At 47.8% G+C, this 27,194-nt stretch overlaps 1 protein-coding gene across 2 annotated transcripts; it reads right to left on the bottom strand.

Moving 5' to 3' along the window:
• On the bottom strand, positions 1-26,809 carry LOC122378953 (echinoderm microtubule-associated protein-like CG42247). Of its 2 annotated transcripts, none has more exons than XM_043360673.1 (18): positions 26,194-26,809; positions 23,163-23,275; positions 17,710-18,000; positions 15,997-16,113; positions 14,986-15,166; positions 14,437-14,650; positions 11,384-11,533; positions 10,806-11,070; positions 10,309-10,446; positions 9,678-9,809; positions 9,230-9,358; positions 5,232-5,360; positions 4,470-4,601; positions 3,979-4,141; positions 3,505-3,687; positions 3,035-3,130; positions 1,583-1,739; positions 1-1,022 (listed from the first exon to the last, which is right to left on the bottom strand). In XM_043360673.1, exons 1-18 carry the CDS (start codon positions 26,636-26,638, stop codon positions 866-868), a joined length of 3,192 nt encoding a protein of 1,063 aa, XP_043216608.1. In that variant the 5' UTR covers positions 26,639-26,809; the 3' UTR covers positions 1-865. The 2 variants fall into 2 exon arrangements, with proteins under 2 accessions (XP_043216608.1, XP_043216609.1); XM_043360674.1 differs by lacking the exon at positions 26,194-26,809 and adding an exon at positions 24,091-24,251.
• Between the last annotated feature and the right edge of the window lie 385 nt (positions 26,810-27,194).

Genomic DNA, 27,194 nt, shown 5'->3' on the forward strand with positions numbered 1-27,194 from the left:
GAATGGCTATGGAAAACATGGGAAATGGAAATGGAATGGAAAACATGGCTAAAAGCATGTTTTGTATTGCATTGTTGCGCTAACTGTTGCGCAACGGCGGCAGAACTTAGTGTCCGTCACAACGGCACAACGCACCCAAATTACGCTAGCATATTGATTTCTCATTATATGGGTATGCAAAATGACTAGGCAGTTTGTATGAAAATACATTCATGGCTAACTACTGCTGCTGCGTAAGTCGATATCTACATAATTGGGCCAAGTGGGAATCGCCGTTGGGTCTTTCCATCAGGCTAGCGAAGTTAGTGCATTGCGCAATGAGTATATCATGATTATGATAAATCGCTCAGCACAAACAAATCAGCACCATTCCAACGTTCCTAATTACGCTGATGATGCGGATTGCGGTGTAACAGATAAAAGCAACAAGCTACCCTGTTTGCTCGACTTCTGCAACGATTCCCCTTTAGAGGCTCGATGCGAGTGAAATCAATAGATGCAGTTCCCGGTGGTTATACAAACAGCATTTTCAGCATGCTGTTCGCCAAATGATGACTATCACAACAGGGGGGCAGACAATAAGTAGAGATCATCTTTCAACTTTCAAGTCTCGTAAGACGAGGCCGTACCTATGGCAGCCACCAGTCAGCATGGGCTCGGCTGGCTGCTATGACTTATCTTCATAAGGCAACACTTCGACGCATGATAAACTGACATAACAAACAATATTTACACTTCCCAAAACTGAACCATAGCTATTGTCCCTCTGATCATACATTTGAGGAAATGTCGCACTCGCACGGGATATTGCTGCCCTACAGTCCACAGAGAAGTCAAATCTGCGGTAACCCGACAGCAGTGTCCTCTACACCACTCGCCACTGCAGGAGGGTAGCGTCAGTTCCTCCAACCGTCACCAGGTGGCGGTCGGTGCGCATGAAGCGGGTGCAGGCCACATGTGCGCTCTGAGGTGTGTAGCTGTGACACTGGGGCATGTCTCGCTTGCTCAGAGGGCATGGATACCTGCATGAAGAAGAAGGGCACATCGAATCATCAGCACATGACCATTACATCACACCGAAGGTCGAGGAATAGGAAGACAGCAGTCAGGCAAAAAATGACTCGAGTCTCGTATGACAAAGAAATGCACGAACAGAAAATAAATGGACTAGGCATACGACAACTTACCAAAATTCTCCACAAATTAAAACCAGATATGTGCGAGCAACACTGTTGAAGTCACGATTCTCGAATCTCGAGGCGTTCTCAGTGTAATCTAGTGAGAGGTGATGTCTTGCGGTACAGTCTACCTGCAGGCGCCTACTACTAGTGACATCTAGCGGCAAGAGTATCAACGACTGCAGTGCGGCCAAACTCCGGGCGTCCGTTAGCATAACAATGAGAAAACCCACGCAAAATGCTCCCAGATGTTTATTTCAAGTATTTCTTACAGTGACGCAGTTTTATATTGAGATGGAAAACCGTATCATTGCTAGAGCTTTGATTGACACCGTCAAAAATGATCAATTGTGGATGAAGACAGCAACCAACTCTGAGCCTTTCCAACACATTTCGTCTCTGACCTGTAGAGCTGCAGGCCTCCCTCCGAGTCGCCGACGGCCAGCAGCTCGTGGTCGAACGACCGACACGCGGTCACCAGCACCTTGGCCTTGTCGGCGTCCACATAGCTGTCTGACCACACGCCCAGCTCCCTGATAAAGTGCAGGTCCGGCCAGGCACCTGGGGGAATGGTGGGAGGTCACACATCAAAGTCCGGTCAAGTCTACCAGGCAAACTGGAATAAATGGACTAATGACTAATAACTAATAAGTAATAAGGTTAAGTTAACCCTCGCCCGTAAACGGTGTTTTGCCACCTTCGCCCATGCAGGGGCGAAGGTGCAGGGTTGGTGCGACCCCCCCCCCCCCTGGCGTTTGAAAACGGAGCGTCGTAGAGCTTAGCAGAAAAGACCAACGGATTGCTCTCAACGAGATCTCGCGATTGGTGGTATATTTTTGGTCCTAGGTCAACATTTGACCTACCTATGACCGGTCAAAGGTCAAATTTTCGGAAAAATCTAACTTTTTTTTCAGATTTCCGCGCCGATTGCGGCAAATTGGTAAGAGATATCGACTTGAAACCTTCACTATCGTGATCCTTGATCAATTCTCTATCGTTTGGTGTGTATTTCGATGTCATAACTCTAAAAATGATGCGTTGGGAGCATCGGAAGTCTGCAAGGTCATTTGTGCATTGGGTCACGTCAGGCGTGTGACGTCACTGACCTGACCCTGACCCAAAATGAACTACAAGAAACAACTGACAATGCCTGAAATGGATAGCAAATTCGAATTCAGGGCATCAAAATACCCCGAAAAGGCATACAAGTGCAAGAAGTCATTACAGGTCAACCGAGGTCACTGACCTGACCTTGACCTTTAGTAACCTTGAAAAGGTCAACGGACATTGTGCCAATGTCAAATCAGCCAGTTATGATTCTAAAACAATCCATCAGTGTGTCAGGTCAGTCGGCATTTATACCATTGTGAAGCAATCTCCAATTTAGCGTAAATCTGGCCGGAGGTTGTTCCCTTTATGACGTCATAACTCCGTGACCTGACATGACCTTGACAAAAAATTTTTACCAAAAGTTGCGCAAAGGATGCCCCAAAGGGTACTGAAAATTTGAGCAGGCTATCTGAAACGGTTCGGCGTGTAGCTAAGAAAAACCTCAGGGGGGGGGGGTTGCACCCCCCCCCCCCTACATGGGCGAGGGTTAAGTGGCTACAGGGGTAGCATAGGTTGTAAGTCTGGTCACTAACCGATTAGTTAGCAGGGCCTATGGATCTTATATAAAGGCAGTCAGCCAGTTCACTGTATACTGTATATACAGTGAACATTCATGTGCATTTTGCTGTTTGACTTAGTTTGTTGACACGAGTATCAATGGCTACTCCAAGCTTCTTAAAGTCACGGTAGGCAAAACCAAATACAACATAGGTAACTGATAGCCTCAGCCACCTCGATGTTCTTACCCAATATTCGGTAGCCCACTGTACAGGTGTGGGTCATCCAGTGTTTGTCTCGCAGATTGTACGGCGCCCGGTCCCTGCCCATCGCTCGCTTATTCCCTGTCAGACACATTGAGGAAGTTAGTCGGCATCTGTGTCCTCATATGTAGGCGGATGGTTCATTCATAGTCATACAATTTAATTATTCAGAACAACGTTCACGTCCCTTGTCCGATCGAAACCTTTTACCAAGCGTTTTATAACAGTAGGGTTATAGTGGCCAAGAAATCACCTTATTCTATCACAAACGTCATAATATAGTTAATTGCATTTCATGGCAGGCATTTGGAAGTTTATATAACGGCACATGTTCTGGATTGGTTGTATTCCACTCCAGCAACAATGGATCCAGGCCTATCCCGGTAACACCTTGATGCCAGCCTTAGCTACTACCTCGCTCGTCCACCCATCTCTGTCTCTACACCGGCACTCACAGATGACGAGCTCGTGCTGGCTGGTGACTGTGCGCAAGTACTCCCCATCCACGCTCCAGTCGAGCTGGGTCAGAGGCTGGGAGCCCTGCATTGGCCCGAACTTGACGTACACAGCGCCGTCCCGGCCCACCTTGTACGGGTAGATGCTGCCCGTCTGGGCGCCTATAGCCAGCATGTCACCGCCTGCAGGGTTAGTGAGAGGTCAGGTCAGCCGTCAGGTCACAATACCAGTCCAGATGAGGTACAGGAGAAGAACACGTCAGGCGACTTCAGACCAGGTCACCACAACAGGTCAAGTCCAAGTAGTCTGGCCAGCTTAGGTCGGGGAAGGGGAGGAGTGGTGAGCATTGCTGCTTGCACGACATTCACGACATAAAGTGCGCAAGGTATACGAATTGAAATTTGATACTTCGCAGTCCACACATCACCATATTCTCACCTCGACATCAGGTGATCACACGCTTCCCGACTTGCCTGGACTGTAGCTGATGCAGTTGAGAGGCTGTCCGCAGACCCTAAAAGAGCCCACCTGGGCGCCATCCGACAGTTTGAAGATGTACAGGTAGCCGTCCTGTGACCCCACCGCTACCACTGTGTCCAGGGGGTGTATGCTGCAGGCGACGCCCTCACTGCTGATCTGTAAGACACTGTTTTGTCAAGATCTGTTTTGAGAGCGCTGATCCAGCGACTATGTCTTATTTACAGTGTGGCCGGACAATGTATGTTCTCACTTCCATCAGGAGTAGGCATAGCTACCGCAAAGAAATGACTAAAGAAATGTTTGTCTGAAATGTATGCCTCAGCGTCAATATAGAGCGTTGCGGCCCATTTACAGCTTATGATCAATTCAGCATTCGGCATGGAGCATCTTCAAATATTGTTTTTTATACATGATCGTGACTATTTGTGTCTTTATTCTAGTAAGATTTACACTACGAACATATAGTGACATCCAGTGCACTTACTGGTGATTTCCACAAAAGTTTGTGTTTGGCAGACCACTTGGCTACGATCCGGTCATGGCCGGCCGTTACGAATGATTCCTCTTCGTGGCAGACGGCCAGACCCCACAGCTGCCGACTGTGGCCGAACACAACCTGTGGGAACACCGTCAGTGTCAGACTCCACAGCTGTGGACTGCGGCCGAATACAACCTGTGGAAACACCGTCAGTGTCAGACCCCACAGCTGTGGACTGCGACCGAATACAACCTGTGGAAACACCGTCAGTGTCAGACTCCACAGCTGTGGACTGCGGCCGAATACAACCTGTGGAAACACCGTCAGTGTCAGACTCCACAGCTGTGGGCTGCGGCCGAATACAACCTGTGGGAACACCGTCACAGTGTGTCAGACCCCACAGCTGCCGACTGTCACCGAATACAACCTGTGGAAGCACCGTCACAGTGTCAGACCCCACAGCTGCCGACTGTGACCAAACACAACCTGTGAGAACAGCATCACAGTACCAGACCCCACAGCTGCCGACTGTGGCCGAATACAAACAACCTGTGGGAACACCGTGCCACACCGTCAAAGGCACAAAGCGTTCTCCTCAAGAATATCGCAGACGGCCGCCGAGATCGTCTTGCGGCACAGCCTACCTGCAGGCGCCTACTACTAGTGACATCTAGCGGCAGCAGTAACGCCAAGTACAGTCAAACTGGATGTCCCTCAATAGAGAAGTGACAAAACCTATGTTTCATTGATGCCTATCAAATGTCTGACCGTGTGGAAGCGCCTCATGAGGGATCCCTCGAGGATCATGTTTTTGACGGTGCCGGCGTATATGTTTCCGTCGTTGGTGCCAATCTTCTGCGGACACAGGGTCCGGATCCCGCCCGCTGCTTCCGGTAACTGTAGGCAGAGACGGGAATAGAATTGTCACGAGCGACTTCGACACGTGAAGTGATTGTTTGCAATGTAACGGAAACATCTCAGTATGAGCAGTGAGCACTGAGCGGCTCAGCCCGGCGGTGTTAACCCGCGCCCCACTGGGGGGGGGGGCTATTTATAGCCCCCCCTCCCGTTTTTCTGCAATAACTTCCAAACCGCTTAACGTATCGACGCCAAACTTTCAGTACCTTCGGCTGCATCAATTTGACATCTTGTGTCAAAATTTGAACTTCGTAGCTACCATAGGTCGGCCGGAAATGACGTCAGAGTGACGTGATGTTCGGCCGATTTCGACACAAAACATTGAACCACGGCAATCGTTCCCAAGGGCTCAGTTTTTAAGCTAGATCCAATTTCTTTGCATGAGAGGACTCAGAATAGACTGCGCTATCAAACTGCTATCTCGGATTTTCAAAATTTTGAAAATTTTGAAACTTTCATAAAATGAAATTCAAAATTTACATTTTTACATTTTTTTCAAAAAGGTTGTGATTTTTCGAAAAAACCGGAATATATGTGATAGAACGCGTTATTATGACTAACTCTAGCAAGTTTTAGCTAAATATCTTCAAAAATGGCCAAGTTATCCCTCGCCGGACCTATTGGTTTTCTACATACGCGCCGGCCGAGGGGGGGGGGGGCGGGTACGACCCCCCCTCGCCGTTTCGCCCCTGGTGGAGCTAGCGCGTCGCGGAAAAAACGAGCGTGTGCGCCGTTACGAGACGCAGAGATTGGTACCCGATTTTAAGGTCCTAGGTCAACCGGTGACCTCTGAGGTCAGGTCAAGTGCCCCAAGGTACGGTTCCGTTTTTGGTGAATAACTTCGCAAAAAACGGCCGCAGAGCGCCGATTTTGGCAGCATCGTGTTCGTCTCGCTCAGGCGCGTCGAATGATATACTTTTTGTCCGGGTCAGGTCAACTTGGGGTGTTGACCTCAGGTCAAGGTCAGGTCAGCACCCCCAGGTCACGAAGTTGGTCGAAAGAGGTCATGTCGCATATCATTCGATTCGGCAGGCCTTTCTGAGTCCATTGGTGGCTTTCCCGACTCGCTAGCTCAATTTGATCAAGAGTTATTGACGAAAAACTAATATGACCTTGATGACGTCATAAATGACGTCACGAAAGGTCAACATTGCAAAAGTGACGCATCTAACCTTGCAAGGAGTGCATCAAATCACGATTCTGTGTGCTTGAGATAGTTGGAGATCGTTCCCGGCGCCAGAATAGCAATTTTCATTTTTCCCCATTGACTTATAATGGTGAGGTCACGAAAATGACCTGACCTCATATGACCTTTAGGAAAAATCCGAGATATACAAGTTGTGGGACTCATAATGGATACTAGATCCTGCAAGTTTCATTTCCCTGTGACATCTCCTCTGGCAGTGAGGGCGTTGCGAAGTTGCGACATCTGAAGACCGTGCAGAGGTTCACTTATGACGTCATAGGTCAGTGACCTGACCTGACCCAAAAATGCAGTTGGTGTCAAAAGATCCGGCTTGGATCAAAGGTCAGGTATGCCAAGTTTCAGCTCTCTATCGCCAGCGTGTTCGGAGCTATCGCGAAAAAACCCTATGGGGGGGGCGGCACCCGCCCCCCCCCCTCGGCCGGCGAGGGTTATACGCATTATTGCAAAAAATTCACAATAATTAATTTTTCAAATCAATTTTTCAGCACGCATTTGAGATCTTACGCCAATATAAATAGCACCATCGTGTTCCTGAGCTCAAACTGCATCCAATAGACACCTTTTTTGTTGAAAATTTTTAACTTCAAAATTTGACCTTTTTTGACCTGAAAGTGACCTGACCCTAAGCTAAGTTCGACTGAAAATGACCTCGAATGACACAGACGACATCAAATTCGAAATCTTTGGCCTAAATGGACCATAAAACATGTGTCACGTGACCGAGGCATGATATAATATTTTCGTGACCTGTGATGACCTGACCTTGACCTGAAAATCAAAGTACAAGATTGGTACCCTCAGGGTATCTAGAATATCTGTTCACGAGTGTGTGAACCAAAAATGAGCCTGATCTGACTTGTAAGACGGCGGCCAGAGCCCAAAATGTGAACGAGCCAAAATGCTAATAATTTTTACTTTGACCTGACCTGTGACGTCATCGGTGACCTTGAGGTCAATGAAATTAGATTTCGTTCGACAGTTTTTCCGGGGCTATCAGACGCCGTTTGAATTTTGACGATCGGCCTAGTAGTTTCGGAGTTAGGAGGGGGGGCTATGAATAGCCCCCCCCCCCCCCCCCCCCCAGTAGGGCGTGTTATACGCAGACCCCAGTGGGGCGCGGGTTAATCATGGTCGATGTTTTATGTTCACAGATGAATGACCATCGAGTTTAGGTGACCTAAATGCTGCACCAAACTAATTCAACTTTAAAATATTGAATTGAAAGCAGTTTGTTCTTACGCAATCTGTGTTTGCAACAATCAACGTTATCAAACAGGTTTTGCGAAATGGATGATGTGTGTTCCGCACGGAGCCATGCTGCTCATTATTGTGTAAAAAAAGACGACTACGACCTCTAAAAGAATTTAACAGTCTACCAGGTAGAAATCGTTAGCGCCGCATGTCAGCTATCGCACGCATATTTGACAGCATAGCGAATCATTGGGATTGCCATGGCAACTTCTAAACAAGAACTCTACGTAGCCCATTCGAATCCCGTGACAGCTAAACAAACACGCATTCTAACGTTAACCCTCGCCGGCCGAGGGGGGGGGGGGCGGGTGCCGCCCCCCCATAGGGTTTTTTTCGCGATAGCTCCGAACACGCTGGCGATAGAGAGTTGAAACTTGGCATACCTGACCTTTGATCCAAGCCGCATCTTTTGACACCAACCGCATTTTTGGGTCAGGTCAGGTCACTGACCTATGACGTCATAAGTGAACCTCTGCACGGTCTTCAGATGTCGCAACTTCACAACGCCCTCACTGCCAGAGGAGATGTCACAGGGAAATGAAACTTGCAGGATCTAGTATCCATTATGAGTCCCACAACTTGTATATCTCGGATTTTTCCTAAAGGTCATATGAGGTCAGGTCATTTTCGTGACCTCACCATTATAAGTCAATGGGGAAAAATGAAAACTGCTATTCTGGCGCCGGGAACGATCTCCAACTATCTCAAGCACACAGAATCGTGATTTGATGCACTCCTTGCAAGGTTAGATGCGTCACTTTTGCAATGTTGACCTTGCGTGACGTCATTTATGACGTCATCAAGGTCAAATTAGTTTTTCGTCAATAACTCTTGATCAAATTGAGCTAGCGAGTCGGGGAAGGCACCAATGGACTCAGAAAGGCCTGCCGAATCGAATGATATGCGACATGACCTCTTTCGACCAACTTCGTGACCTGGGGGTGCTGACCTGACCTTGACCTGAGGTCAACACCCCAAGTTGACCTGACCCGGACAAAAAGTATATCATTCGACGCGCCTGAGCGAGGCGAACACGATGCTGCCAAAATCGGCGCTCTGCGGCCGTTTTTTGCGAAGTTATTCACCAAAAACTGAACCGTACCTTGGGGCACTTGACCTGACCTCAGAGGTCACCGGTTGACCTAGGACCTTAAAATCGGGTACCAATCTCTGCGTCTCGTAACGGCGCACACGCTCGTTTTTTCCGCGACGCGCTAGCTCCACCATGGGCGAAACGGCGAGGGGGGGTCGTACCCGCCCCCCCCCCCCCTCGGCCGGCGCGTATGTAGAAAACCAATAGGTCCGGCGAGGGTTAAGCCATTTCTCCTGGAATGTGTTATCCAATCATCAGGTTTCCTTTTGTGACCAAGGAGTATTTCTGAGTTCTCACCCTAGTCTCTGCCCGTTTGTCGTAGTCCATGCCACAGTCCCAGGCGCAGATCCTGCGGTCTTTCTCACCACCAGAGAGCAGTGTAATCTCCGACAGCAGGAGCAGGGACGACACCGGGCAAGAATGGGCCTGCCGACGCAAGGAATACAGATGCCTGAGTACAACTGTTAGATGGATGCTATTGTGTAATGTCTTCTGTAGCTGCAAAGACAATCACATATTTGCTACATCTGTCGTAGTGTAAGTCGATATACATTACGACGTATTCATGCACTTGTAGTAAATATCGACGAATAAAAATTTCTACAGCGATAGCAAACAGAATGCAAGTAAATGAGGCTCTAATAAGTCATGAAACTAGGAGGGTATGAGCCAATGTTAACAAAAACGATTTAATGTTAAACAGATTTATTCATAAGCAGTGAAGAAAGAAAGTGATTCCACGCACCTCGAAATCGTGTTTCTTTCTGTAATCGCCGTCATTGTCTATGGTCCACGTGGTGATGAATCCCTCATTGTCACCGGTTATCAGATCGCCTCCGACCTCGAACGCCACGCACAACACAGTCTTCCTGGCCGACTGAAAACGAAAAAAAAAACGTTCACAGACAAAAGGAACTATTATCCCCCGGAAATTGAAATCAGAAATCAGGAAAATTTCCGGATGTCTAATGCGGTGAAAGATCCTTTGTTCTATCTCAGAGAATACGCATCTGCAGGACTGAATGAATCAACTCATTTCCGGCAAGATGGTTTCAGAGTGATTTTGCAAGGCACATTTAGCTGTAGAAATCGAATGTAATCATTATTTAGACCCTCAGATAACACTGGAACGTAAATCGTTTATTATCTGAATCGCAGAAGATCCATTATGCTGGCATTGAAGGATAATCCCAATTGCAAACGTCATGAAGCAGCGCAGCGAGTCTGGATTACACTTGGGTCGTAAAAGCAAACACAAAGTCCCTTGGCGACCGGCCTAAACCCTCAGTCAAACTACAGACGCGACACAAATGTCGCTCAATGCTGCACAGACTGTGTGCATTTGTGGCGAAGTCCCCCATTAGTGGCAGACTTACCCCAGCAAACAAGTCGACGGCGTCAAAGATGCCGTCCCGTCTCCGTGTCCAGAAACTGAGATGGTCCTTTCCGTACGTGACGATCAGGTTATTGTCCATCGGGTGGAACTTGGCGCCGTGGATTTTGTCATGATGCGTCTGCAAATAAGGATAGACAGGGTAAAATATTTGTAGGCATAGTCGCCTCTGTCCACAGCAAATAATCTGGAAAGAGTGAATGACAAACAGGCACGCACCTCAATGTCCAGTGGTTGATTAATCATCGATCATCACAAAACATGTGCTAATAACTTAAAAAATCGCAGAATTATTTACTTTCACATTTCGTTCATCCACAGCAAATGTGTTTTTTGAATTTCTCGTAGTGATCCCGTTTCGCACGAATCAAGAACATCTAAGCATTTACAAAAAAAAACTTCGTTTCCCCTCATCAATGACTGGATCCTCAGTAGGCCAGCAGCCCCCCCCCCCACCCACCCACACACCCATACACTCACCGCCACCCTGCCGAGCAGCTGCTGACTCTGCCACGTCCACACCGACATCAGGTGTTCCTCTCCATCATCCACGGCCAGCAGGTGGGCGCCCTGGTTCCGTACCGAGAAACACAGCGCCGACACGCCCATCTGAAACTCCCCTCCGGCCAACAGGTGCAGGGTGTCCAGACGGTCCACTCCCCAGACCCGCACCGCGCCGTACAGCGAGCCGGGACCGGCCCGCTGACCCGAGGCCACCACGTGACGCGACGGGTGCAGATCCATACTGCGGGGATATGGAGGGCGCAGGTTAGAAATAAATGTAGTGGGAGACACATGTCTAAAATTGATGCCAATCAGTCTGACCAACTAAAGGAATATGACCAAATCTAAATTCAATAAATTTGAATTTAAGTTTAGCTTTTTATTTGCCCAAACCCTTTTCCTTGTGAGTTGTGTTTCATCCGTAAGCCAATGATAACGTTTATTACTCACTCAGATTTCTCCCAAAATGTGGGTACGATACTTATTGTCTATGTAGTTCCACACCTCCATCTTCACCTCTATATGTGCTCGATATGATCATACCCAGCACTCACCTCTGAATGTCGGCTGTGTGATCCGTGTAGTGTCTCTGGGTGTCCGATCGCCGGTTGTGCAGCACCGCTATCGTGGCCACGAAATAGAGAAGCTCGCCGGAAGGCAGCAGCCACAAGTTTTGGCTGGTGTCTACTCCTCGGTAACCGTGACTGGTGACAGGCTTGTCAAGGAATTCAACGCGATGGATTTACACATGAGTATGCGAGAAAATAATAAAAGGAAGATAAACGTTGTGCTCATAGTAGCATATCGATGCTGGACAGCTTTTAGTGTTATCACAGTCGCACATCAACATAACATGAATGGCGTGAATACTGCAGAAGCTAGCTAGCCGAGGTCTAGTGCAGTTTGTTTATCTGCAGTTGAATTATTTGACAGGAATTCACAACGCGTATTGACAGATCATCAATTTAGTCTTTGTATTCGGCGCAGTTCTCGTAAACTGTCATTTCGATAAAATAATAAACTATACTTTTCCTGTTTGACATCCATTGAAGCAACATGCATGATCATTATCATAATGAAACACCAGCGTGCTAGTGCCACCTAAACGCATCCCCAGTTTCACGAACAGACTTCCGTACGGACAGACCACCAACAGCAGCCTCCCTGGAACCGTCCGTGTCCGTGAGTATAACACACTCGCGGGCCGACCCAAACGTTATGAGGTCGTCCCGTCACGCAAGGGCAAAACTTCCCCATCCAGCGGAACGTTCGATTGGACAAACAGCTCGGGCCGCGGCCGCGATACGTTTCTAGCCAATCAACGGCTAATATTCTAGTTTTTTTAGTCAACGATGGGCTGCATAGATCGGGAAAGATATATGGCCTCATTCATCAATGCAGCAATTCTGACTAAATGTGATGCTTATTGCCTGTTTATGGTACTACGTACTACACATTGACATATCGTTTGTATTTTCCAAATAGGTTTAGTTAACTCCACTATAAATAACTTTGCGCTCAATAGGTAGAGCAAAGTATAACGTCGAGCCAAGTAATGTTTACTGCAGATAAAGGAACGCCAACCTCTTTCTTATGAAACTTATATGTACATGCCATAGAAAGAAGAAGATAAAGGAACCTAGGTGAACCGAGAAGGCCAAGGATTTGGACTATATGTAATAGCTATGTATTAGCCTGTCCCACTTTAATGTAGGGAAATCCAAAAAGTGTAGCTCATATTTAAACACACTTTGCTTTTCATCCCATTGCTAAAAGGAAGCTTCCTACAAATTTTTGAGTCAATCGATCAATGTTTAGGGGTCGCGCCAAAATGTAGATTTTATAATGTTTATTGTGAATTAACCACATAACACCCACAGGCAAATCGGCCCAGTTCCGGGTGAAGTCATGTGATAAAATTACATAGGTAGGTACCTACATGGAAAACAGTAAGTAAAATCAGTCGATATAGCTGCCCGGTGTTCGGTTGTACTGGAAAGCCTCGCGCCGGAAGAACGTGGAAGGATGGTTAAAGTCCACCGACAGGCTTTGTGCCAAAAATTGATTGCACAACCGAGGTATAAGCACAGAAAGACAGTTCTTTACGGTGTTCACTGTTCACTCTCCCGAAGGGCACATGAAACAAGTCTGTGCGACGGTTACGCCTCCCAGGCACATTCAGACCAAACATCGATACCAGGTAAGCACAGTCGGTGGTGAAGGAATTGTACAAGAACATGACATCGGTATGAATGAGGCGGGCTTTGATGGACTCAATTTTAAAGGTTCGCAGTAGACTACGATAGTCCATCGGACAGCTCCTCTGCGTTTTAGCACCTAGCCATATGAGCCAGCGGTGCTGTCCGCTGTAGCCGCTCCAGCCGTACCAGTTGGGACTGGGCTGCACCGCTCCAAATGACACTTCCGTATTGGAGGGTGGACCTAACATGACCATTGATCAGATCTGAAGAACAGATCAGATTTCTTCGACTCACGTTCCCGACGACGAAGAGCGTCGACAAATAGCCGCAGTCCTCTCTCATCCTGCTCGGAAGGGCACGAAGAAGCTGGAAGGTAAAGGTCTCAACCTGGACGGGACTCTCCACGGACGCGTCACCTCGAAAACGAAACGAAATCCCTCTTCGGCCCCCTCGGTGCATCTCCTGACCTTACCAGGTCCGTTCGTGAGTGGGACCTCGATCCAGCCTACAGGCATGCCAGGAAGAGAACAGCTGCACTGTCGGCTGTGAATGATGCAGCTGAACGAGGAATCGCCCTCATCGAGAAGTTCAACAACTCCATCACACGAGATGGACATCAGAAGCAGCACCCATGCTCAAACTGGTCTACCGCCATCGTCAGTTGGTGGGCCGCGGGAAGAAGGCTGACCTTGCCAAGAAGGTGTTCTGAGTTTCTGTTAGGCCTAGGCAAGTAATTGGTGGCAGAGAAGTGACGCACTTTGCATTCAGTTGTGATCCAGTTCACTAATTCCCAGTATACAGTAGAGAATTCGCAACGACGCAGAACAACATGAAGCGTTATGGCGCGACCCCTAAACCTGTCTCAATCGTTCTCATTTTTTCTTGGTTTCATGTTCTGTTGTTAGGGACTCAAGGGAACATGTGTCTCGACGGTTTCAATGGCGTTGGTACTTTTGGGACAGGCTACTATGTATGCAATATTGTTTATGTCCCTTGAGCTGGCGGCCGTCGGCCGCCGCGGCCGCGCTAGCCGTGCCGCCCAGTAACAGCCCTGCAGCGGGTCAGTCTACCTCCCAGGTGCCAAGTAGGCCAGCTGTCCTTCGCCGGCCGGGTGGCCGCCCTCGGGACGGGAAGGAGACCGAAACGGGGACGTGAGCCGTAACTCCATGTGGAAGGTAGTTTCTGCTGTGATTTTTTTTTTTGGGGGGGGGGGAGGCGGGGGCTAAGATAAAAGAAAAGTTTTACATTGATCTTTAATATTTCAAAAGTCGGTAATGTTTACTTTGAAGCAGCCAAATCCATCGAATGTCAATCGACATATCTCTGATGTCCAATCTGATGGAAAAAGTGACTCGTTTCTCATCAGCTCCATTCTTTCCCGTGCTCTCTAGCATTGGCAAGGATACACCCAGTCGAGCTTCAGGCGTCGGTCGGGCGGCAGCGGGTTGACCCGCGGATGGCGGCTCGGCAGGTAGAAGGTGCGGGTCAGCCCCAGCAGACTGACTTTGATCCGAGGCTTCTCCGCCTCACTGGCCCTCTCTGCCGAGGTGCGCGGTCCCACGCTGGGCACGGAGGCAGAATCGGCCCGGCCCCGTATCGGCTGGGCCTTGCGGTCCTTCCCTGGAATGAACAGAAGTGGCGAACAGTCGAGTCGGTAGTTGCAAACGGGTCGGGCGGTGAAAGCTAGAAACGCCAACTGGGCAGACTTTATGGCGACGTGTATGGTTACATACGTCAGCATAGTGACCTGGCTGGGAACGTCAATACTAACACGACTGGTCTAGCCAAGCCGCCGCGTTGTTCCAGCAACACCACGGGAAGTCTCGAGTTTCAACTGACTCCACATCACAAGCCAATTTTCCTAAACCACCTTCATTGCGCCTCATTTCGCGTGGCCCTGGCACCTGCAATACGAATGACTACCCCTAACTACCTAAAAGTCCACACAAACTAACCGGGCAGGGTAGGTTCGCTGTTGTAGCGCCTCATGATCTTGTCCAGCTTGCGGTCCTCCAGTGTGCGGAAGGCGGTGTCCGTGGTAACCTTTGTCCCCCGGACAGTGGTCTGACCTCCGCCGCTCAGGTAGAACGTGTCCGTCTCGGCGAAGTCGTTCCTCAATTGGGAGAAACTCTTCACCTGGATGAGTCAGAGAAACATTTGGTAAGGGCCTATGCCAAGCGGTCAGTATTTTTTGTCACTTTCATCCTCCGCTTTATTTCCGCTTTATTTTTATTTGTATAATTGCGTAACATTTTGAAAAACGCGATCAAGTACATATGTACATTGCGCAATGTACTTACATCTTTACCAGTAACCAAACGCATTTCAAATGACCTATTGAAACAAATCAACCATCATTACTCATTTCAGAACACGAGCAAAAACAGTGGAACAAAGTGAGGATCAGACATCATTAACTGCTACTGTTGGCAAAACACCGTTATGACGTCACAATATTGACAACGGAGCACCTCTATCTATCAGGTCACACAATAGGTTCCAGTGTGTGGTGGGCGTGCGGTAGCGAATATCGTGGGAAAGAGGGGGCCACGCCACGAAGGTAGCTGGTGGCGACTAGCTGCACCGTGGCCCGCGAGGCGCCACGGTGCAGCCATTGCACCGTGAGGCGCCAGGTGAGGTCCAGACTGAGTGTCGACCCACCAGCCGAGCGACCCCGGTGGTTTATGACAAGTAGCTCGGTCGATGACAATGACCACCTCTGTCCCAATTGATGCATCGAGGCTAGGCAGGGAGTAGATCGATGTCGCCGGTGACATTTGGCTTTCTATTGTGCGGACAAGGAATGGCGTGAGTTCAATGTTTTCTCAGCAAAATGTTTCATGTGTCCCTTTATACGGGACATTGACGTTTTATTCAATAATGTACTTGGCGATAGAGGTGGCAGTGTCCTGAACAATGATGAAAAGACGCGGTCCGAGCAAGGGACATCTATAATTGTCGCTCACCTCCTGGCCCCATGTGGTGTACATTTTTGCTGCGTTCTTCACCTTGATGATTTGTCCCAAATCCAAAAGAACGTCTTCAAAGGGTTGGCAGGTCTTCAAGTTCAGCAAAACCCGACTCTGTAAAAAGTGAGAGAATCTTAGGAGTGCAGAAGAGAAGCTTTGTCTCAGCGACTTTCTCACTAATGAACTTTATTCATCCTTACGAGTCCTCGACCATTTCCCAATGCTTCATGCCCTGTCGTCATTTTCCATTTCATTCGCCATTTCGTCATTTCATTGATCATGGAACGGTCATTGACTATGCATTGTGTCGAGCCTCGCAACTTTGACAGATTAGAAGTTTTCACCTCTGGCTAGCCATAAAACCCCCGCGATCACTAGGCTAGCTTGATCTCTTCCATCATCTTCGCATCGCAGCATTACATTTTTTTGTTCCTAGCCGAGCAGTCGTCTGGTAGTTCTAAACTTGCATGTTTTTCGCCAAGATAAAGGAAGAACCGAGAACGCGAAGCTTTGAAGGAGGATTGAAGTTCCCTAAATTTGCTTTACGTATCTACTCAGACGGGAATAGCAGCACTGGCAACCATAAGAGGCTATGATGCTGACGAATAACGACATATAATTAGAGGGATTATGACTAAAATAGCCTTGGCATGCGACCATTACTGGCACGTCTGACTAATGATGGTGAATTTCCAGACGGCTCTTTATCGAAATGAACACCTGGTTCATTTTCACGTGAATGTAATGATTGCTGACAAACCGACTTGACACCCCTGCTCTAACAGCCACGCTGCAACGTTCAAATGTCAATCGATAGCGGATTCAGCTTTCCTCATACCGCGAATTTCCGAGTTGCAGACGAATGCTCAGACAATATACCTACGTATCTGAAGCCTTTTGCCAAAAACGTAATGACATATTTGTGACCCATGATCCCTAGAATTCACTATCTCAACCTGATTCATATGTTTAAGAGTTGCATAGGCATTTGGCTTGAAGTGCACATTTTGCTATACAACACGATAAAGCATCTGACTTTCCAGGAATTCCAAAGTGTTTTGATCATGGTTAATGACGCAAGTTACCTTTCTTTATGCCTTTGGTGTACGATGCGGGATGTGTCCGAGTTTTTATTTGAAAGTGCACTCGTAGAACAGCGAGCCAGTAACCATGGCTAAATGCTCATGTCGTGCTGCGACATGAAGCTTGCGGATAACTGGTCTGACTTCTATCCCAGACGGCATGAATTTAAAATGGGAGCGTGACGCTCAACGATCATCGATGCATGAAATCGATTACCAAACATTCGGTGTGTCGTACATACTGACGGCGCAGCGATCTGGTCCATGTATGCTGAATAATTGATGCCGGTTACATACCATCTCGCTATACGCATTGCGGAATAGCCGGGAAACCATTTGATGGAGCGAATATTTGCGAATGAATCACGCATACCGGCACGAGGATTTGAGGAATGAAACCTCGAGAATCAAAGGAAAGTCACGTGCGTTATACGGGTTTCGTAAAACATTTTAGGAGATATAGCATACCAGCAGCGCAACTCTTATTTCAGTCATCTCAACACTGCGCACATTTCTAGATAAATTTGATCTTTACAGATGAAACTCATTTATTTGAAACCGTTGGTTACCTCAAACCCAGCACCACCGTATTTCACAGAAACATCGACTCCAGCCACCGCTGACTCACCTGCACGGAGTGGTCGTCGTTGTTGACGATCTTGATGACCCGTCCGTCGCCGGAGCGTCGTCCTCCCTTCCCTCCGCTATCCACCGGCTCCGTCACCTCAGCGGGCGCCCCGCCGCTGCCCCCGCTGCCCCCGCTGCTGCTTCCGCCGCCGCCGCCGGTACGGCCGAATCCGCGCCTCACCACGGGCGATAGCGGCTTGACACGATGCCTGCGGGGCTTTTCTCGGCGCGGAGTCGACTCGGGGTCAGGCTGGGTGCGACGCCCCAGCGACTTCATACCGTAAGGCACCTTCTGCGGGACAGCGGTGGTGTGGGGTCGCTAGTTAAAATTTTGATGAATGGCTGACGTGCACGTGGGCATCAAAGGTTATATCGAATGATCACCTTTTTCAAATTTAACAACAAACTATTGGAGATTTATCTACCGGGTTCTGTAATAAATCGCTTGCCAAATGTTCTTTTAACCAAAGTATAATATTTTCATGCACAACTATTGAATTTTAGCAGCATAACGCTCATTTTATTTATGCTTTTAACATTCTGTAAAGCCACGCTATACTATATATAGAGGCACTCAGGCATTGCCCTGACGCAGTCAACTGGCCATAAAACATGATAAAGAAGCTTTGTATATGCCATGTTTTATCATGCAAATATCATTCTTAGCATTTACACAGCATGACTCAGTGTTGTCCAAAAAAGAAATCGTCGTTCACCGCATGCTTGTAAAGTAGTAAGCATGCATCACAAATAAATCGAGATTTTAAGCAGCATGCGTTAATGTGATGCGTTCATTCACTATGCACACGTACCACGTCTTGTTGCGTATCAGTGGCACTGTGATCCATGGCCCTAAGGAGCAGGCGAGAGATCCTTGTTTGCACCAATCACAAAAATGTTCACTAAAACAATACCAGCGCGATTTGAAAATACAGAGCCGGAGCTCTTGTCTATAGTTTCACCGAAAGGGGCGTGAAGCTTCTCATTTTAGCACGAAACCATGAGTGTTCAGCATCGTGTTTGTATCTGCAAGCCACCAAGAGGTAAGCAAAACTCTACTACAAATATCTATGTACCAGACAACGAACAGCGAGAAAGCGTATGAGCGCCACCAAAGTTCGACTTACTCGAAGAGTCGGCTGCGTTCTGCGCTGCTGCTTTAGGATACAGTGAATGCAGGTGGAGCCGTGGTCGGTAGCGCTTCGGTACAGACGATGGAACACGGACACAATCGGACCCAGAGGTCGTTCGGTGACCTGCCACGCCGGTGGAGGGCGCCGGTCGCAACGGCCCATGCCCTTCGGGTCCTGTCTTATAAGCACGCTGACTTGCTATGTTAGTTGAAGAGGAATCAGTGTCTTCCAGAAATCGTAAAGACCAGGAAGTTTGAAGTTTCGAACGACAGGATCACCTTGTTTGCACTTGCAGGGAGACAGCCATAACACTGAAACACCTTGATCTTGGCGAAATGTTGGCCAAAAGAAACAAATGGGAGCATAAGTGACAGGTATCCAAACGTGCAGGCGCCAAAGAAAGAGAATAGCTATGTGACTAAAGTCTCACACTGGTCACGAATTTGTAACCTTCGCACACGTATCTCATCGGTAAGTTGTTCAGCAGATGCGTTTCATATCACGATTCATCGCATTAGTATTTAGTACTGGCTCGAGTTCACCCAATCGAAGATCACTGATCTCCTCTTGGACTCTTCGCTTTGTGCAGAATCTCTTTTTCTTGACCTCCTCACTGAAGTCTCTTGAAATTTATACAAAGTGGCTGTTCAGGGGGCTCCCAACATTTAGCTGTAAATGTCTGGACGTCTACGAATATAGAAAGTGCACGAGTTGCAAGTTATGTTGAATTATGTCACTGTGAAGACCTCGAACTACATTCAAAACATTGCAAGATATTGTTTTGTAGAAGTGGGAGGACGTTTACCAGCAGTGATCAGCTCAGTTTCTCTAATGAAAAGCAAAAACTTTTTTCTGACTGCAGCCTATACGTTATATGTACATGTTTCTAGAACTTAACCCTCGCCCGTATAGAGGGGGGGTCGAACGGACCCCCCATGGTTTTTCGCAAATAACTCGCGTAAAAAGCGGTCGATCGCAACGAAACTTTCAGTACCCTCGCGTTAATCAATTTTACACCTACCCTGAAAATTTCATGACCCTGACCCAAATGACCTTTGACCTGTGACCTACTTTTCGAGACCATGTTTGGCCGGAATCGCGATTCGGCGTACATATGTCGGCTCGCATTAGCCGCGCGTTTGCAGTCTTTTCGTGGTTTCAAGCGTCCAGACATGGGATATGATGTTGCCCCCATGCATTAGGGTGGGTGTCAAGGTCACCTGAAGGTCAGGTCAGGTCATTGACCTTTCATGACCTTGATTCACTTTTTCGAGTTTTACGTGTTTCTAGGCCAATTTTGGAGCTGAATTCGAATTTAGCAACCATATAAACATTTACGAAGTAGTTTCGGTGCCTTCGTAACATGTTACGAAGCTGTCATAGGCGGTTGCCACCTACTACGAATACCCTTACTTGTTGACCTGACCTGACCCGACCTGGCCTAAATGCATGAAGACATCATCTGTGATCAAAACGAACATGATATTCGTGATCAGCACCCCGAAAAACCCCATAGCAGTCACACTTTACGACGTTCTAACAGGTCCCGATTTTCCCGACTTTTGGGTCATTGACCTGACCTGCAAGGTCAACCAATGACCTAGGACCTTAAAATTGGGTATCATCGGCTTTCTCTCGTCACGGGCAACGCGCTTGTTTTTTTCCGCGAAGCTCTAGCTCGATCAGGGGCGAAACGGCAAGGGGGGGGGGGTCCAACGGACCCCCCCTTATACGTTCGCGGCTGGAAAAACACCAATACGGGCGAGGGTTAAAATTGTCCTTAGATTAGTGAGAATTCGATGCGTGGTGATAAGGTTTGAAAGTTGAAGCTATGAAGAAGATTCTACTGATTTACATATGCATCGTTGGATAAGTTCAGTGGGTATTATCACCGTTACATGAATTCCGCTCAAATGGCACTCACAGAAACATCGACGAGCATGACATTTCGTTGAACCAGCTGGTTACACGGAATGTGAATCGAGAAATCCATAATATGCGGATGTTGCTATACTTCCCGAACATTCATTTCACCCCAGGCTTATAAGCGCTGTCTCTTAAATCATTCAAAGACTCGTGTCATCCATGTTTGACGACCATAGACAATCTTTGCCATAAGTTACCAGCCATAAGAGCTTGGCCTTGAAGAAATTGAAGAGATTAAATTGAATTGAATTTTAGTGGCACAAATGACGATTTTATTGGCGTGCTTTACTTTGCACTCAACGAGCTATTTATTTATTTTATTTTTTCCAAGAAGTTAGGGAAGTAAGAGGCAACACGAAAGTCAGACGGAAATTTGTGACTAAGGAAATGCAGATTTGTATTACCAAAAAATTGCACTATTATTTCATTGCCGAAAAAACTCATCAGAGCTAAATATGACCGTATGCTTTTCAACAATTTCAAAGCAGGGTAGACGTCCAGCTGGAGTGTGAAACTGTTTTTTTTATATCTTTTACAAAAGACGTTTTGTTTGCTGACGTTTTACAAAACCATAAATCGTGAGGTTGAACTTCTGTATAAGCAAATTCAGTCGGTTTTGAAAATTCTGAGATAGACGGATCCTAAAGGACAGTTACTACGATGGATACTACTACGATGGATAGAGTGGGACCATGCAGAGCGCGGAACTCACCAATTCATTTCCAGCTGGTTGACGCACGATGCACAAGCATAGCCGGTTCTCACAGGCATCGCTTTTAGATTATATATCTAAAAAGTAGTAGAGATTTGAGATACGAATGATGTAGTATTTATTCTGGTAAAGGTATTTTGTGCATTTGTTATGAAGAGCTAATTTTGTGCCATTTTATCACTTTCGTTTTATAACATTTCTATTTATAACGAACCGCAGTGATTCTCAGTTCCAAGAAGACCTTAATAGGCAACTGTTATTGGCATTAATTAGGCATGCATGACGTTTTGTTGACGCGCATATTTAAACGGCCACTCACCCCACTGATGGAGCGACTGTTGGCTCTCGACCCGTTCAACCCAGGTCACACAATTAGCGCTGTCGACGAGGCCGTAACTAGCAGAAGGCGACACGCACAGCCTATTCTACAAACACAACACCGGGACCCCGGAACGAATGGCCGTCGATAACTGAGTCGCCACGTCACTACATCGTGCTCCTGCCGAGGAGCGCAAGCTGTCTCCACTCCATTCAGAGTCCACGATCCCACAGAGTCCAGTGATCTCTTCCAAAGGCTGTCAGTACCGGTTTGAGACGCTGCGCCGAGTGAAGAGCGGCGCGCGCGGCGGAGGTCGGCCGCGCGACTGACCCCGATTGTAGCCGGAGGGCTCGTGGCCGGCTAATGAACTGTTTGCTCAGCGTTCGTAAAGCCGTCGTGGCGAGACCGGCTAATGAGCGGGACCGAGTTCCGTGCTGAGCTGACCGAGGCCGCCGCCGGCTCGGCCCGAGCGGACTGACGACATCGTCCGACACAGGCATGCAGAGTCCATTGGAAATGCATACGGCTAGATGTATGTAATGACATGAATTACAATAGATCTTTCATGGTTCACCAAGTGCCGCAGTACGGGTCAAATTTTGTTTTATGAATACATGGACGGTATAGCATTGCGCTTCCTGTTTTGAATAACACCGACCGATGGTTACATGCAACTGCTGCAAGGTTGTGCACATATCTTCATGCGAGGCCAGAGCAGCCATGCAATGGTAATAGCTTCATGGGGTCGACATTTTATTCCGGACGTTTGCAATTTTTGTGATATTTCACAGAAACTTTAGGGCAGTAGTGGGAATAAAGATTTGCGCCCAACTGATGCTATCGCTTGATGTAAGTACATACCCACTTGGTTCTTTATTTCACGACCAACAGCGTCATTCGTCGTATAAGGCAAATATCAGTGGGGAAAATAGTAAAAGTTTTTAGCTTTGGTGACTTCTGGTGATTTCATATGTGTTAGTAGCAGAAGACAAATCACAAAAAAAGCACAGAGATTCTTGCGCATAATTGTCTTCCAAGTTCCAACGTTTTTCTGACAAATGCGCGTAGTTTTCAAGGTATCCGATGGCAGGTATATCCGGGGAAGTCATTCAGACTGCACTAATTTCAATAAAGCCGCATGGAGCGATATCCATTAGAAAATTTGAAAGGAAATCGATAAAGCACACGCGCCAATTTTTCTAATAGAACAAAGCCAGTGTCTGCACGAACACATTGTGCTTGATCAAGAGCAGGTAAAGGAAAAACACGCGAGGGAACGTCTGATGTGTTCATGTTCACAGACTCCAAAGCCCAACACTAAGCACAAACGTGCAGAGGTGATTCATTAATAGCCTTGCACTCACCTGAAAAGTACGCGAGGAAGAGCAGACATAACAGGAGCCGTCCTGGAGCTCCTGAATCAGCCGCACGCGGGTTCCGTCCATCGTAAACACGTAACGCGCCCCGTTTGGAAGATCTGACAGACACACAACACATCAGTCAGGGGAAGAGCAGTGGGGAGAATATAGGGGAGAGTGGTGCAGGACGCCCCCCCCCCTTAAGCTCAGTTGCTATTCTTAGACAACTGATAATATTTAAGAGCTAACGTGTGCATGCGCTGTGAGCATGCATCATTTTCCCATGCATATTTGCATTCAAAATGAATCTAGGGGGTACACAAACCGTAAACTTTAACATTTTGGAAAAAGTTGCAAAAGGGCCTCTTACACTATGGGTATGGTAAGACGCCCCCCCCCCTCGGGCGTTTTACAAGTCAAGTCGACTTGTAAAAGACGCTTTGCGAACACAGCTGCAAGGCCTATTATTTCGAAAAGCTAAGCAAATACGGTGTTATCGAAACCAATAACACTTCCAAAGCGCTCGAACAATGCGTAAACTAGCACAACCAAACGCTGATGACCAACGAAAATTGTACCTATTACCTCTAAGAAAGGAAACAGAAAAAAGAAACAAAAACAAACTCCTTGAAAAAAGAATGCCACGCCTGCCGCAGGTGCAGGCGTTTTAGCATCGGGGGCGTTTTTTATCGGGGGGCGTTTTATCATCCTCGAAGGGAGGGCCTCTTAAAAAAAATGCAGTGTTTTAACGTCACAATATTTATGGTTTATGAGACATTTGCAGCGCACCAGAACATGGTCTATTCTGAAACTAAAATATGACAATTTCGATGAGATAAGATTGCATTTGATAGCCATTGTTTTTCAGATATATAAGGGTGATAAAGATGCATATATCTAGCAAGTAAAGGGGCAAAAACAGAAACAGGCTTACCAAAAGTCGTTGTGACGCACCTGATACCTCAGGTTTCGTGAGTTGTTGTTTCAAGAGGGCTTCTGCTTTACAAGAACATTAAAAAATAAATAACATTTTTGGTTTGGTAAAAAAGCGATGGGGCCTCTTACCGACCCTGGGCGTCTTAAACGGATCTCCCCTAATAACGCTTTTCAGAAAACGGAGCGAGAGGCCAGACTAAATGTAACAGAAAGATCTTGGAGACATGAAGTTTCTATATTGTCGGGTATGCTGAATTATCTAGTAAATACTTCATTAGCCACCATTCCTACTTCAACACAGAGAATTGACTACCTACTACCGTCACAGTCCATACAACCCCAGGCGTTTTCGAATTCAATTAATTATTCACATACCGTGCCCGCCTGCAGCCTGGGACACCTGCTGGCCGTGGTCATTACCGATGTATTTCATCGCCCGTTTACTTGCCCGCCTGCCTGCCTGCGTGTGGGATGGCCATGCTCCGGCTAAAGTCGTTTGACAGGTCGCTGTGACCCAAACATCGATTGTGGTTGCCACAGCAACAGAAGCATGTTTACTCGGCGCATACCGTTTGAAAATAAGCACAACCTGTCAATTCTGTGGTTGGTTCATTGATAATTTTTTTAGGCGCGTCACATGATGGGAAAAACTCAAGGAACATCCTTTGTAGCTTATCTATATAAAACCGATAATCCTGTTGTCACCACCATACCTAAACACATTTAGAATCAGAGAAGTTATAGCCCGGCTTAATGAAGCACAACAAGAACACATGTGATGTGACACAAAATTCTTGATCACGCAAAAAACGGCCACCGATGTCAGAGAGAGAAAAAAAAGATAGGGATGCCCACCACTCTGCGAGCCACAGCAGATCGTAATTTGGCCACTGCTAACTACGTGTAGGCCACGTAAAGGGTCAAGATTCCGCGTCACATATAGGCCAAGATTTTAATCATAAAACCATTAGGACTGAATGATTTTTCGAGGCGACTTTGTTTCGGCACTGCCGACCGGTACACTCCGACTGATCTTTCATTTGCAGGGCTAACAATTTGTACGTATTCTTTGAAAATTGAAATGCTATTGGCTATTTCTTTTTCTGGTAAACTTTGTCAAATGGCACTACAAATCAAATCTAGGAAACCGAATTCACGAACAGTTAATCATCATCTACGTCGTCCAGAGCTACGGCAAGGCCATCAAAGAAGTTGATGCACGCTTTTCGTGTTACGAAGGCGTGCGACACTCAGGAATTAAGTTTATGGCTTTATAACTCTAATCAAGGGCTCAAACTAACGACTTAATGCGGCCAGGAATTTTAGGATAATGAATTAGCCGAGGCTTGGTAACGACCTTGTCCATTAGCAGCTTGGAAATCTTATGGTGAAAAGTGTCGTTCAGCATAACAATATTTATATTACGCTATGATTTGTTCTGTCAGTCTATCTGTCTGTCTGTCTGTCTGTCTGTCTGTCTGTCGTCTGTCTGTCTTCTGTCCGTCTCTCCCTATCTCTCTCTCTCTTTCTCTTTCTCTCTCTCTCTCTCTCTCTCTCTCTCTCTCTCTCTCTCTCTCTCTCTCTCTCTCTCTCTCTCTCTCTCTCTCTCTCTCTCTCTCTCTCTCTCTCTCTCTCTCTCTTTCTCTCCCTCCCTTGGATCGTGTTCTGTTTATGTTAAAGATGTTTTGACACCAATTAGATACTTTCAAATATATCCTCATCATCCTGATTTCCACTACCTATGGATTATGGAATACAAGCTAGGCTAACCAGCGGTTATACGAATTACGAGCTACAATTAGGGTGTGCTTTACATGACCTCTTACGGTAGTACAGTCAAACGCTTGTCTTGCCCGAGCACATGCATAAGCAGATTAGTTCAGGGCGCACCGCAATGTAGCATAAAACTAAGGAAATGGCGTGTTCGTTGTTCATGTGCCGGGCAATAATTAAACAGTAAGATAGGGTACTTGTGTTTCAATGTTGACATATGTAGGTACTGTAAAATGTAACGTCTCGTCCAAAACCCTTATTATACATATGGCATGATAGTTACCGTTAAAATTGATCCCATCAAAGCCATACCAGAGTGCCAACTTACCTATTCGGTCCGATATTTTAGCACACAAGGCCTCCAGAGAGGCAAAGTCCCGACCAGGCACGAAGCGCATCTGAAGTCCCTGAAACCAGGGGTCGCCGTTTCGGAAGAAGGTGGCCCTGCGTGCCCGCCACTGTCCACTGGCGTCGCTGTACCGGCTGGGCACACTATCCCAGGCCGAGTCGCTCTCGTAGCCCACGGCGGTGTCATCCTTAGCACGCGCCGCGGCCGCCGCCTCCCGTTCCCTAGGGGACGCCATCTGACTGTGGGGACGCACCCGGACACGACGCCCGGCGCCGGGCCGCGCCGGGGCGGCGGCGGGGGCGGCAGCCTGGGCGGGGGCGGTGGCCGTGCGCGTGCGGGCGGCGCCCACGCGTTGCACGCCCGTTTTCCGCCGGGTGGCCCAGCGTCGGTCGGAAGGAGGAGCGGCGGCCGAGTGAAGCAGCATCTCTTCTTTTTCTTCTTTCACTGTAGTGGGTATTTTCGGCAATCGCGAATTTCCAGTTTCTGACGACGAAGATTTACCGTTACTCGTCGCTGTCGATGACTGATCGCCCTCGGGTGGCAGCGGCGGCGGAGACGGCTCCTCGCCGTCTGCTAGCTCCGTCCGAAAGTCGCCCTCCCCAAACAGGTCGACCAGGTCCCTCTCTGCGTCTGTATCGGCGATGGTGATGATGGGAGGTGTCCAGGGTCTCCGCCTGTTGCCGCCGGCGCCGCGGACACTGGCCGGCATCGCGACGTCGCGCAGTCGCAATCGATGGACGATCGACGACACGGACACGTCCCGGTCGGCGGACCGGCCGGGTCACCACTGCCGGCCGCCGCCCCCGCCGCGGTACCGCCCGGCCCTGCTCTGTTGTTCTGTGTCGCCAGGACTCCGTGGCGGCCCGGTCTCACTGCTTGCCAATCGGGTTCAATAGAGCGTGTTCAGCTGGCCAGGGAAGGTCGAGGTCAGGATGAGCGGCTGAGATCGGCGGGTGTCTTGATAGGGATTACTTACTCCT

Source organism: Amphibalanus amphitrite, unplaced genomic scaffold (assembly GCF_019059575.1).
Source record: "Amphibalanus amphitrite isolate SeventyFive unplaced genomic scaffold, NRLGWU_Aamphi_draft 000068F_arrow, whole genome shotgun sequence".
Taxonomy (NCBI): Eukaryota; Metazoa; Arthropoda; class Thecostraca; order Balanomorpha; family Balanidae; genus Amphibalanus; species Amphibalanus amphitrite.